General features: G+C 37.1%; 2 protein-coding genes across 2 annotated transcripts in view; one reads left to right on the top strand and one right to left on the bottom strand.

The window, feature by feature from the left end:
* Positions 1 to 2,688: 2,688 nt before the first annotated feature.
* LOC111868441 (nucleolar protein 16) lies at positions 2,689 to 7,955 on the bottom strand. Its single transcript, XM_023859067.2, has 3 exons — positions 7,755 to 7,955; positions 4,292 to 4,595; positions 2,689 to 2,999 (listed from the first exon to the last, which is right to left on the bottom strand). The coding sequence occupies exons 1-3, from the start codon at positions 7,850 to 7,852 to the stop codon at positions 2,856 to 2,858; spliced, it is 546 nt and encodes a 181-aa protein (XP_023714835.1). The 5' UTR covers positions 7,853 to 7,955; the 3' UTR covers positions 2,689 to 2,855.
* Positions 7,956 to 9,647: 1,692 nt separating this feature from the next.
* LOC111868427 (rhotekin) overlaps positions 9,648 to 13,464 on the top strand; it is a 161,188-nt gene continuing 157,371 nt past the window's right edge. The window contains exon 1 of the mRNA XM_033753049.1: positions 9,648 to 9,810. Coding sequence (XP_033608940.1) covers positions 9,661 to 9,810 — 150 coding nt within the window. The 5' untranslated portion in view covers positions 9,648 to 9,660. The remainder of the gene's footprint in view (positions 9,811 to 13,464) is intronic.

The raw sequence follows: 13,464 nt of genomic DNA, 5'->3' as shown, positions 1-13,464 counted from the left end.
ATAGAAAATTAAAAGTGCAAAGTGGCCTCAAATGGTATAATGTTCATAACCAAGTTCCGTTAAAATGGTAAACTGTTTAAAAATGATGAAACCACCAATTCAAAGGGTGCACCATGAGCACCATTACCCCTCTCATAACTGAGAGGCAATATGGCGGATTGTGTGGAGAGCTGTATTAACCGCGCTACAGTATTAATTACTACTAATGATGAACTGAGTGAAGTAACGTGTATTTGCTGTGCAGAGCTAGAATTGGAATTGGAAAGGACTCGAATTGAACTCAGATCAACTCAAAAAATAGTTGAGTTACTACAGGAAGAGATACATAGTAATGAATTAGAGGTTATGAACGGCACAGTCGGTGGACGTAAGAAAGTAACGGAATTAAAGTCAGCTCAACAAGTAATCAAGATTTTGTATGAAGAAAGAGCTGAATTGAATAACCTCAAAAACCACGTGAATCCAACCAATGTAACGAATGTAAATGGGAAAGGTGACAGAGATGATATTTTAGATATTGACTTGGACTTGGAAGAATTATGTGAATTTAGGCATATGGCCGTCCGTCCGCGTGTGAGAGAGGATATGAATGCCTTGATAGGGAAATTAGAACATGAATTGAAAACAAGGAAGAGTGGTAACAAGGGACTGGAAGCCTCGGGATCTAAAGGGTCCGAGGTATTTGTCGGGACCAGAAAGAGAAGTGAGAATACTACACATACTTTCCAAAATATTCCAATTAGGATTACTACGCAAACTAGAACACAACCGTTACTAAAGCCGAATAAAAGTAGTACATCAAGTAATTCAATATCTACAGTGTGTCCTGCTACATTAGAATTAGTAAATGATAAAGTAAGTGCTAAACGAAAAATAGTGCTTATTGGTGATAGCCATGCTAGAGGGTGTGCCAGTAAATTGCAGGAGAAACTCAAAGAATATAAAGTGACAGGGTATGTCATACCTGGTGCTGAAGCGGCAGTTTTGACCAGAATAGCACAGCAAGAAATAAGTGGATTAACAGAAAAGGATATACTTATTTATTGGGGAGGAACAAATGACATTGCGAAGAATAATACCCTAAGAGGAATTAAGTTTATACATCATTATTTGTTGAAAAATCGCCATACTAATATCATATTTATGGAGGCGCCTCATAGGCATGACTTGATGGAAACATCAGTAGTCAATGAGGAGGTTAAGATTTTTAATAGGAAGTTGAATGATGTAACCAGTAAGTATGGGCATACTTCCACAATGCACATAGGCCTAGCAAGAGAGGATTTTACAAGACATGGAATGCACCTAAGAAATTCAGGTAAAGATAAGCTTTTAACTTTGCTGACAGAAAAATTTGAAATACAACAGAGGAAAACACAAGCTGAAATGCCGATCAAACTAAAATGGAAGAAGGATAGAATAACAGATTCCGTGGATGAGCAGAGGATAGCCAGAGTAGCAGAACAAACTGCTCCTCCGAGAAGGCGACGAAAGATCCCAACTACGAGAAATAAGGATTTTTTATGGGAATGATTTATAATAAGAATAAGGTGGATAATAGTAGGCAGTGGACTTCACTTGTAATTTATCATCAAAATATAAGAAGCATTAGAAATAAGAAAGAAGAACTAGACATTTTTCTAAATGATGCATGTAATTATCNAGGAAACCCACGTTAAATTCTTGGGCATTGAAATTGATAAGACCCTGAATTGGAAGTCACAGATTGAATCGATGCTGTCCAGATTGGGCAAGGCATGCTTTGCAATAAGAAACATGAAATTGTATAGCAATATTGAAACACTAAAGATGATTTACCATGCATACTTTCATTCAATTATGAGATATGGGATAGTATTTTGGGGAAACTCGTGGGAGGCTAAGAAGATTTTTCTTTTACAAAAAAGGGCCATCAGGATAATGTTGGGAATGAAACCCAGAGAATCATGTAGAACAGTTTTTAAAAAATTAAAAATTTTGACATTGGCTTCTCAATATATTTTATCTTTAATGATACTAATGGTAAACAATCTGGGGCATTATACTTTTAATCATACAATTCATGGTAAATCAACAAGACAAGTTAGAAACCTTCATGTTCCTCAATCGCATCTAACAAAGAGGCAAAAAGGGGTCTATTGTATGAGTGTAAAAGTTTTTAATAGTTTGCCTGATTTTTTAATTGAGTTGGTACATGACAAAAAACAGTTTATTGAGAAACTAAAGGATGTATTGCTTCAAAACCCTTCTTATACTGTTGAGGAATTCCTGCTTTTCTGTCAAGACCTGTCAAGAGGTGTCTGACAGTGTACACTTCATTTAACTCTATGTCCTTGGCTGTGCTCACATATTCTTGCTGCAATTTGTATTGCTTTTTAACTATTGTATGTGTACTTGTTGCAATTTGTATTGCTTTTTAACTATTGTATGTGTACTTGTTGCAATTTGTATTGCTTTTTAACTATTGTATGTGTATTTGCTGCAATCTGTATTTCCTTTTAACAATTTTATGTGTTTTTTTTGACAAGTATGGATTATATATGCTAGTGATTTTGTTTGTGAATGTACATGCTTCCAATGTCTTGTTGGCTTGTTGACATGTTTTATATTCTGTGCCTGTGCACATTTGTGAATAATCTGAAACGCAAATGTATATGTATGTATGAATGACGTGGGCTGATTAATTTGTTCCTTAGAATGCATCTCAGGTCTGTGTTATTGTTACACATTATGCTTTCTGACAAAGTGTACCCTTGTAGCGAGTTACTGTCAAGACACATTCATTTCTGACTGAAATATATCTATAGATGATGGACAATAACAGAAAAGGAATTAACTGTATAATACAAATGCGATCAAGAACTTTCAACTGAACTCTGCTTCTTATGGGATTCCATGTATTTGCTATATTGCTCCGGAATATTTTTAAACTTCTTTATTTTGTTTCGAATTTGCCTCCAAGTTTCTTGATAATAGTTCTTAGGATCCCTTGCCATTGCCTGCAAAATACAGAAGCATGTAAAAACATTTGTGTATGTGTAGAGTACTGTCACCACTTAAGTGTGTGCTCTGATCCATTCACATATAATAATCAGCAACATACACACTGGAGAAACAAGTGTACATTGATTAACCTGAATTCACTACGTTAGACTAAGGAATGATAATACAGAACACTGTAGCCGACCGCCGACGTACAGCTGCCATGACTTTTGCTCGAGCTTGGGTTCTTTTTCTCAGGATATGGGTGCTTCAGAGATGGGAGTGGAACACACTTCGGGGTTAATAAATCCGGGATCTCCAGAACACTTTTAATTTAAAATTTCATTCAATGGTTAATATTTGCATTGTCCTTCAAGCTAGCCGCTCCGTCCGCCCTACTCGCTACCCTACTGTTAAACACTTCTCTTTTCTCTATCTACCTTTCAACTACTGTCCTCCTCCGCTCCCTAAAACCGACTGCCCTCTCTTTACCAGTCCCCCAGTTTTCCTAAAAAAAACAAAAAAATAGAAACATAAAAAGAGAAAGCCAAGGGTCGAGCCCGGCATCTGACATACATTCGTATTTTTCGAGAAGCCCTTAAACATTTTTAGGTCTTCAAGGCACCCAAGACCCATCTTGGCCGGTCTCGCACACGGTCAGTTCATGGGTTTATGATGCTGGGAGTAAACAGGCGACGTTAGCCTAAGGAGGACAATAGCTGAATTACAACAAAACGGTCCCAGGATGGTATCTCACCGGAGGAGCGTCTCTCATGGTATTAAACAATGCATTAGTTTTTCATACCCTTAATTAAATAATTTTGGCGAGGGATGTACAGTTACAACACTGAGATAAGACTTCTAGGTAACCATAATCTTTTATGGTGCAAACGTTTTTATGCCCATGACTGTTTTGAATTAATTCTTATATTACATAATTTACATGCTATCATAATAAATCATTTCAGAGCAGATTATTTTGAGAAACAGCCAAAGGAAGAAGGCACACTTTCAGCCAAAACGCCAAAGTGTGTGGGGAAGTATACACATATGAAATGTGAAGTTCCTGTAACTATGAATATTAAAATATTCTGGGATGACACCATGTAGTTTGGCAATTCAATACCAATGTTTAGATGAACGTGCTGTCTCTATCCTCAGTGCAGAAGAGCTATTCTTATATCCTGGAGATGGGCCCAGCAGATTCCTCTGAAATGTTGGAAGCTATCTACAAAACTACAGACTGTCACATCCCAGGGCTCATTCCTTAAATATTCTAACTGAAAATGTGTTACTAATTATGACATACCTTGTAATCATCTTTATATTTATCCATGAGATATGTGAGCCATGTGACTTGATTATTTGGCAGTCTGAAGTTCTTCACTCTCGGAGCCTTGGCTTCACTCTCCAGTTCCTTGGTTACATAATCTTTTATGTGGAGACTCATCTCATCACCACAGTCACTACTTTCTTCAACGACTTCCATTGGCTGCAGTAATTCCTTTGCACTTGGTATTTTAAGTGCCTTGTTTGGGTCATATGCCAAACCCATGTCATTTAAATTTTGCTCAACTGTTCTTCTCTGTTCCCAAGCCTTCTTTACTTGTGGACTGAAAATTAAATTATATATAATATAAAATTGAAAAAAAAAAAAAACACCTCATTGGAACTCAAATCCACGACCTTCCGGCTTGTAGCATAGTGCCTCAACCAACTATGCTACCAGCCGCACTATGGCCCTGGGGTCGACTCAGCCTCTAACAGAAATGAGTACCAGGAATCTTTCTGGAGGGTAATGGGTGGTGGGTGCATAAGGCTGACAACCTTACTGCCATCTGTGAGGCGACTCTCTAGATAAAATTTGTAAGCCTTGACATCTCACAAACCTATGGGCCTTCGCAGCCTATTACAGTGCTAGCTTTACCTTTATATTACATGATTTGGAAATAAAACATTCAATGTTCTTCACTAGTTGGAAGTCAGAATTAGACTGTACTAGCAGTAATCAGATAGTTCATTCACATTTTACTAAGAGGTAGAATAACAGGGAGAGATCAATTTAAGATGTGCAATGGGTGAAGGTGAACCCTGCTGAATCTTCAAAATCTAAGTGCACTTGGTTAGAAGAACAGTGTTTCTGGTTTGTGAGGACATGNGATTGAAATATGCAAAATGAAAAATTCTGTTCACAGTTGAGTATATACTTTATAAGACGAGTGGCATTTAGGGGAAAGAGGGATTAGAGCAAGAGGACTTTCAGACTGTGCTGAGGGCAGTTGGAGAGACTGAAACCACGCAAGAAAATATCCAAAATTGGATTCAGCTGGATCAAGGAGACCCTGGATTTCAGTAACTGACAGAGGAAGGACTTGGTACAGTGATATTTTTTGTATATATTTTTATCGGCACTACCTATATTGAAGAAAGCAGTCTTCTGGGATTTGGCACCGTGTATAAGTGGTGTTAACCGACGTTTCGGAGGAACGTATCGCCTCCATCATCAGAATGTGACANCACTAGTTTGTTAGTTAAAAGTTCAAACTATGATGATCTCTGTGTAAATATAAACAATGCTTTTCATAGTATAAATGAATGGTTCAAAGTAGACACTCTTTCTATAAATTTTAACAAAACCCACTACATTCAATTTACAGCTAGAAATAAAAATCCTAAATCTGAAATAAAAATTGTATATGATAAAAAAACAAATTACATCTATGTCCAAGATTAAGTTTCTTGGAATATTCACTGATGACAGAATGAGCTGGAAATACCACACTGAGTATATCATTTCTAAACTAAGTGCAGTCTGCTACATAATAAGATCACTTAAACCATACACGTCCATAAATACCTTAAAAATGGTTTATCACTGTATTATAAATTATGGTTTACCCTTTTGGGGTAACTCACCCCAAAGTATAAACATTTTTAGAACGCAAAAGAATATCATTAGAATTATGTTGGAACGCAGGAGGAGGGATTCATGCAGGAANTATTCACTGATGACAGAATGAGCTGGAAATACCACACTGAGTATATCATTTCTAAACTAAGTGCAGTCTGCTACATAATAAGATCACTTAAACCATACACGTCCATAAATACCTTAAAAATGGTTTATCACTGTATTATAAATTATGGTTTACCCTTTTGGGGTAACTCACCCCAAAGTATAAACATTTTTAGAACGCAAAAGAATATCATTAGAATTATGTTGGAACGCAGGAGGAGGGATTCATGCAGGAACTTATGCTCTTTGTGATAAAAAATAGAAACAAATTCATAGTAAATTCAGAGATTCGTAGAATAAATACCAGACAGCAAAATAATCTCCATCAGCCTCTTGTAAATTTGAGTAAATACCAAAAGGGCGTTTACTGTTTAGGAACAAAGGTCTATAATAATCTACCACAATATATTAAGGATATATCGAGTGACACTAAGAGTTTTGAGGTACAATTAAAACAATTTTTATATTTACATTCATTTTATTCTTTCTTGAATATTTTGGTTATAAATCTTTTTAAGGTGCGAGTAGTTGTCTTGCTTTACAATTAAAAGAAAACAAGATTGTCAGTCTGTGTTCTGGATTTTAGATGCTTATTCTAGATATACACAATATTTATATCGCTCTATACTAGTCTTTATTTCAATTTATTATATAATTAATGTATGTTATACAAAAATCATTAATAACATTATGTTTTAACGATTGAATTTTTAATTAATAGACTTGCATAAAACTGTACAAATTGTATAAGTTTTGCCATTACTTTTACTACTAAAATTAACTTATTTGTTATATTGTGTATGTTTATCAGTATTTTATATAAATGTGCATGCTATTGGATGACAACTGTAATCCTTAGTTGTGACTGTAACAAGGATGATCTCCACACCTGCATGAGAATGTACTCTCGACAGGATTTATGGAAGGTGAATAAATGAAATGAAATGCCTAAAGCAGTAATATTAGGGGCTCAAATTCGTACATTCACAATCCAATTATAACATCTGATAGCAAGTAAACAGATTTAAAGAAAGCTTTTTGAGATAAGATATTTTTAAGAAAAATAATAACTGTTAGCAGATCCATATACCAGAAGAATTAGTACTAGCTGCTATCAGCCCTTGTGGACTCATAATCTCATATTCCATTGCTATGATTTCATGATACAGAGATCTGATAGGCCAGAGGTACTTCAATTTACTGAAAATTTATGTTCAGTTAGATTCTCACATTAGATGTATTTTAGCTCACATACAATCCAGTGACAAATGGTCTGATCTGGGTAGTTAGTACACTGCCACACAAAATCTGAGAAACATAATTAATTTTTCATTTCAATAAAGGCTCTAATCTTTTGCTTAGAATCAATTGTATAAATTGTGTAGTGTGTATGTGAAATTGGGTGATGGTACTTTAGTCATTAAATTTCGTATGTTTATAGTATGAAAGAAAATTTGGGATGGATGTCACTTTGGATAAATGCATGGTTATGAAAACAAGTCTGAGGAAAAAGAGATATGAAGATCCCAGTATTTATACAAACTGAGCAATCCCGGCTATTGTAAGGGCATCCCGCTTGTGATATTTTTGGATTCTGTAAGAAAAACGTGAATTCTGGCACACATCAAGAATGTTTTTGCGTGAGTACGGATAAATATTAAAAGAGGTCTCTTACAATAAAGGCGAAGCATCAAAATTAAACTTTTCCCAAATCATGAACCATACTGTCCCTGTTGCATAAAGCTATTTTACATACCATTTTATAGAAGGAAGTTTTGACTTTCTTCTCTTGAGTTTCTTCCTGTTGACATAACGATACTTCTTGCTCTTCTTTTGTTTCCTTACCTTGGTCATTCTTATATCGTGCTATATCATACGCGTAGAATACATAAAGCTACTAACAACCTACATCACATACACCGGAAGCTCTGGAACGCTCTCCAAATCTAAATAACAACATGCTATCAACATTACCTATGGTCGTGAACAAATTTCTCACATTAACGGTTTCAGTTTCCTTTCCTCAGATGTTAGGAAAATCAGGGATACCATAGTTGAATTTGTAGAGCATTTTTCGAGTTCTAATTATTTTTTTTAATGCAAGCAGGGCAAACGAAAGGCCAAGCATATTCATGAGACAAACCAATCTTCTTTTCAGAGAGGATGTTACAGAAAGACTATTACCGCAATGGTTCAGTTGAAAAACATCTGTGGTCGTGTTTCAAGAGGGCTTGACGCCAAAGTAATTTTGACTTTGAGTTTAGCCAGTTGTGGAGCATTACCCAACGGGTTACGACGTGGGTGCAGAATCTGTGGAATCTCCATAGTTAAGATCTTTCATCAGCAAACGACTAGTGAAAGTAGACTGAAGAGGAATTTGATTTGTTTCATTTTTGTCCGTCACACTAACAGTTACAATTACAAAAGACAAGACCGTCCAATGTGACTATTTCAGTTTTCTCATTTGATGATTCACTAGCCTTACATGTTTCGATCCATTTGGATCATCTTCAGAGGCACCAAACACTTTTTAGAAACCACTATCACAACAGTTGTCATATCAATTACACATGTAATGTCCAAGTACACAATGTTCCATCTATCACTCACAGCAGCCTTTCTGGTTATGGAAATATTGAAAGTTGTTTTAAAGTTTTAAAAAACTTTGTTAAAAATTAAAATACATAAACCATACGGTTCGTGTCAATAACCCCTGTCGTCTCTCTTCAAGGTGGCCGATGTTGTGCCTCCTATGTAACTTGATTAGGGAGATTCTTAATATTGTCCGTTATGATTTCTTGGCCCGCTGTGCTGTGTGTGCCTCTGAAGATGATCCAAATGGATCGAAACATGTAAGGCTAGTGAATCATCAAGTGAGAAAGCTGAAATAGTCACATTGGACGGACTTATCTTTTGTAATTGTAGACTGAATAGACTTAGCATGTGCACTAATGATTTGCAAAGTGTGAGGAATAGCGATGGCGCTGTAATTAATTGTAATTGCGATCCGTGAACGGTCAATAAATCCAATTGTCAATCCAACCCCCGTTTACAGTCACTCAGACACGTGACCATATTAACTGCACTGAGTCATCGAACTTATTCTCTTACTGCCGTTCTAGATGTGCTACTAAAGGACCTGCTGTTGGGTTTAGAAGTTAGTTTGTTAGTTAGTTAGTTATTTAGAGAGGGTGGGTTTCCCCATGCACCGCGACCAGTTTGATCTATTGTGCTTCCCTCTATGATATTCTACCAGTCTCTATACCCTACCGATAAATGGTGCGTACCATCAGTCCCGCCGAGCAAGCGAGTTCGGCCACTTGCTTAGCGGTATCTATAATGCTTCCCCCAGCTATCAGAGGCCTTAGAGACTATTGTTGGGCGGGAAACGTCCTGGAATTTGGCTCAGTGATCCCCTTTGGGGATATGAGGTTCTTTTACGTGCCGTAAAGTTACGACACGGGACACACAGCTTAAAGTCCCTCCCGGAGGACTTGTTCCCTGAATTTTTCCGCCGGGTATTTGAACCCGCGTACCACGAGTCATGAGGTGGGAACGTTACGTCTAGACTACGGAGGCCGCTTGGGTGTAGAAGTTGGTCACCCTGTTATTAATTTCAAAGGACACACCTGCTGCTCCCTAACGATGACATAGAGAACTACATGAAAATGGCGCCTAGAAAGAACGTTGTTAGAGGGAGTAAATATGTGGGAAGTGTTAGTGAAAAAGAAAACTACTATCTTCACGGACTTTCTTATTTTAAGGCGAAAGTGAGACGCCGAGAATCCCTTCGAACTTCAAGATGTCTTAAGGTTAGTATTTGACAGAAATTGTATGTGGGCGTGGTGTGTTAATGTTGGCTGCTTGGAAGTTATTGTAGTGACAGATTATGGGCTTCTGTGTCTTGACATCGTGTAGTCTTGTAGGCGGCTACTGACATGCTATCTCCATCTTCAGGGCACAAGTGTGAATGATGAGAAATTGGCCCCGTTATAAAGACAGGTTATAAGTAAAGTGGTTACTGAAAACCAGTGAAAGGGGTAAGGAACTATTACAATCAGGGTTAATGCGAGGAATTGATGGAAAATTGCCCTTTCAAGAGACACGCTAAGTATTTTTTTCTTGCCGCGGGTGGGAAGTAGAATAATGAGAAAGGAAGGCCCTTTCCAGAGAAATTCTTTCAGGGAGAAAATTGGGATTGTGTGGAAAGACAACTCTTTGTAGGGTCTGCTTTAGGATTCCATTTTTTTCTCCCTTTCCTTAGGTCTTCATGACCACCTATCTTGCAGTCTGACAATATAACTGAGCCAGAACCCCAACCTGCATACATCAGCAATGAAAATGGAAGACATGTTCCTCCAAAACTTCAGTATCCATCTCATATTACAACTCAGATGACTACAGTATAAGTAGCTACCACAGAAAAACTCTCAAAACGTATACTGTAGTGATAGTGGATAATATTAAAATGGATCTTAGAGAGATAGTATGTGGTGGTATGGACCGGATTGATCTGGCTTAGGATAGGATCCACAATGGAGGGCACTTGTGAACATGGTAATGAACCTTTGAGTTCCATAAAATACTGGGAACTTCTTGAATAGCTGCATAACTGGCAGCTTCTCAAGAAGGGCTTAGCTCCATGAAGTTAGTTAGAACCTTCTGGCTTGGTTTGTCTCATGCATGCAACACCCCATTTCCTTAATTTCCTACATAATTCTTTTTATATTATTTATGTGATGTTTTTCACAAATAAATCCGCAGCGAAGATCTAGAAATGAATGTATGTGGTCCAAAGTTTCTTCTTTTGTTATCACTTGTTTATGTTAACACTATATGTTTACATTATTCTTGTTGGCATTATTTGTAGTCTTGTTTCTTCATTATATTTATGTTGTATTTGAAATATAGTAATGTATTATTGGCATGTTTCCTGTTGCTCAGCAGAGCACTCTGGCTTGTTATGGAACAGTTTTCGCAATGTACATCTCATATACATGCAAGGCCCATTCATTTTGTTGATATTGTGACAAAATTCTCAGGAAATTAGTCTGTTGTAAGGGGGTGGGAGTGTTATGTGGCCTTGCCATTGTCTTTAGGCTCGGGCCCTCACTGCATAGAACCAATGAAATAAAATACTGTGACATGTCTAACTGTTGCTGGGCAATGGGAGGTGGAACGAGTTACCACGAAGACAGACCCTTGATAAACTGTCGGTTGCCAAGGTACTCAACAGTAGAAATGAGGTTACGCAACAGTAAGAAAAGCGGTGTTTGTCCAAGCTGAGCTGAAGCGCGCTGGTTGCTATGCAGAGTTGCCCAGCAACGCCTTTGTAAACACGGCGTCTCGCAACAAGGGAACCTGTGCAGCGACGGTTGCTAGGCCATCAGTAAACATGACGTCATGCAACAGTGAAAGCTATCACGTAACTGTTTTCTGTGTTGTCACTGTGGAAGCTACATAACAGGAGTGATTAGTCAGTGAGGATTATATGACCGTTCAAGTGACTAGGCTACTGTGGTAGCGAATACTACTAGAAATAGGACATAATCTGCTGTGCTGAGCCTGGATTGACAGAGGCCTTGTATATATTGTACATAGAAATAGGAATTAAGATTAAATTGTAAATACAGTAGAACTTGGTTATAACGTCATCAAAGGGACATAAAAATAGTGTCGTTATAAACGAATGTCGTTGTAACCGAAATGGGCACTTCCACAGTAGCCTTATGTTAGTCACGTAAAAATCTACCAAAAACCGAGTTAAAATGTTGCATTTTTTAGTGAAATACGTAGTTAAGTACAGACTAACGTAACATTAACGTGGAATTGCCCAAATGTGTAATATCAAAGACATATTACAGCGCTTTTCACTGACAATACACACCGCACTAATACTGTATATTAAAGGTAGGCCTACTCACCAAATTACAGTAGATTACATCAATTGTTGTGCCTTACTGTACCTAGATACGAGTACAGTAATCAGTTATCTTCATCTGTTTCCTGTTACTTGCCCAATACACACTTTCTAAATTACGTTCAATGTCCATATCAGAGAAATTCGGGAATGAAAATGACGTTACATACGAGGTTGATGCATTTGTGCATGTCGTACTAAGCAAGGTATAAAAACAGTTGCTTTATGAGGAATTAGTTCGTACCATTGAATATTTGACGCAATAGACAAGGTGTCGCAGAAACCGATGTTGCTATAACCAAGTTTTACTGTATATGTAAATACTGACAATGGACTTACTAACACAGACTATGACTGACAAATGACAGACCCGATCTCTTGTCAGAGAGGGCGCCCCCCATTGGAACAGGACAGTAACTTTCATATAAAGAAAAAAAAAATCTGGTCATGAGCCCCAGTTGGGGCTGGACACCAAGACAGACAGACAGACAGACAGACTGACTGACCATCAGTCGCAATGTGACTTTGACTTTGAGTGAGGATTGAGCCAGTAACGAGTAACCAGTCAGTTGCAATCTAGCATTCACCATAGTGAGTTGTGATACTGCCGATGGCAGTAATTGTGAGATTGTAAGTTGTGTAATTGTGAGAGCAAGTGTAATAAATTCGCTATATCAAATAAGGTGTGAAGTTACTTGTCACGTGACATATACTCATGCCAAACAGCAGAGGATAACTCAGGAAGACAATAATAGACATGCACACCTCTGTATACAGATGTGTCTGATAGTGAGCAATTATGAATAACTTCACGACATAAATTTGTACATCCTCACATAGAGCATACCTAGACAACCAAATGTAACCAGGTGATCTGATGGGATTCCAGTGATGTTCACAAAGTGGTAATAATATGGGTTGTATTCTTATTTTTGGAATGTAAAAAAACTGGTAGAGTTTACAGAATTCTTCAGTGAACTCAAGTGTGTCTTATAAAATAAAAGATTTTAAGCTGCCAGCTGGTTAAATACATCCTGTACTTTGAAAGTTTTGACGTTTATTTATTTAGAAAAATGTTTCAAGAATTTGAAACTTTTTTAAAAAAATAAAGTTTCCAGAATCCACCAGAAATCTGAAATTTTGAAAAATGGAAAACTTGTGGAGTTAAAAAATTCTTAGTTTTTCCCAAGTATGAATTTTAATATCAGAGGAGAAATTTTGAAGGCATAAATGATTTGTAAACTCTTCTAAATTAGAAGCCCAAATTTTATGCTTTGATGGATATGATTTAGTGTGATGTGTCAGTAGAACCCTGGTAGTCTTGGAAGTAGGATATGTCATTCCTTGTCTAGGCAACCCTGCAGATTAAAAGACCTGTGTTCAAAGGGTATCCCATATGATGTTTTTGGGGACCATTGTTAATAGGTTGACCAAGTCAGTACCAGCAGTCATTATTTATGGATATAATTATGTGAAAGATTTCATGAATCTTTCACATAATTATATCCATAAATAATGTGTTCCTGCCTCATGACAAACAACGACA

The sequence above is a fragment of the Cryptotermes secundus genome, unplaced genomic scaffold (genome assembly GCF_002891405.2).
Source record: "Cryptotermes secundus unplaced genomic scaffold, Csec_1.0 scaffold106, whole genome shotgun sequence".
Taxonomy (NCBI): Eukaryota; Metazoa; Arthropoda; class Insecta; order Blattodea; family Kalotermitidae; genus Cryptotermes; species Cryptotermes secundus.
Note: the sequence above shows the minus strand (reverse complement) of the source record. Positions and strands in the feature narration are given on the sequence as shown.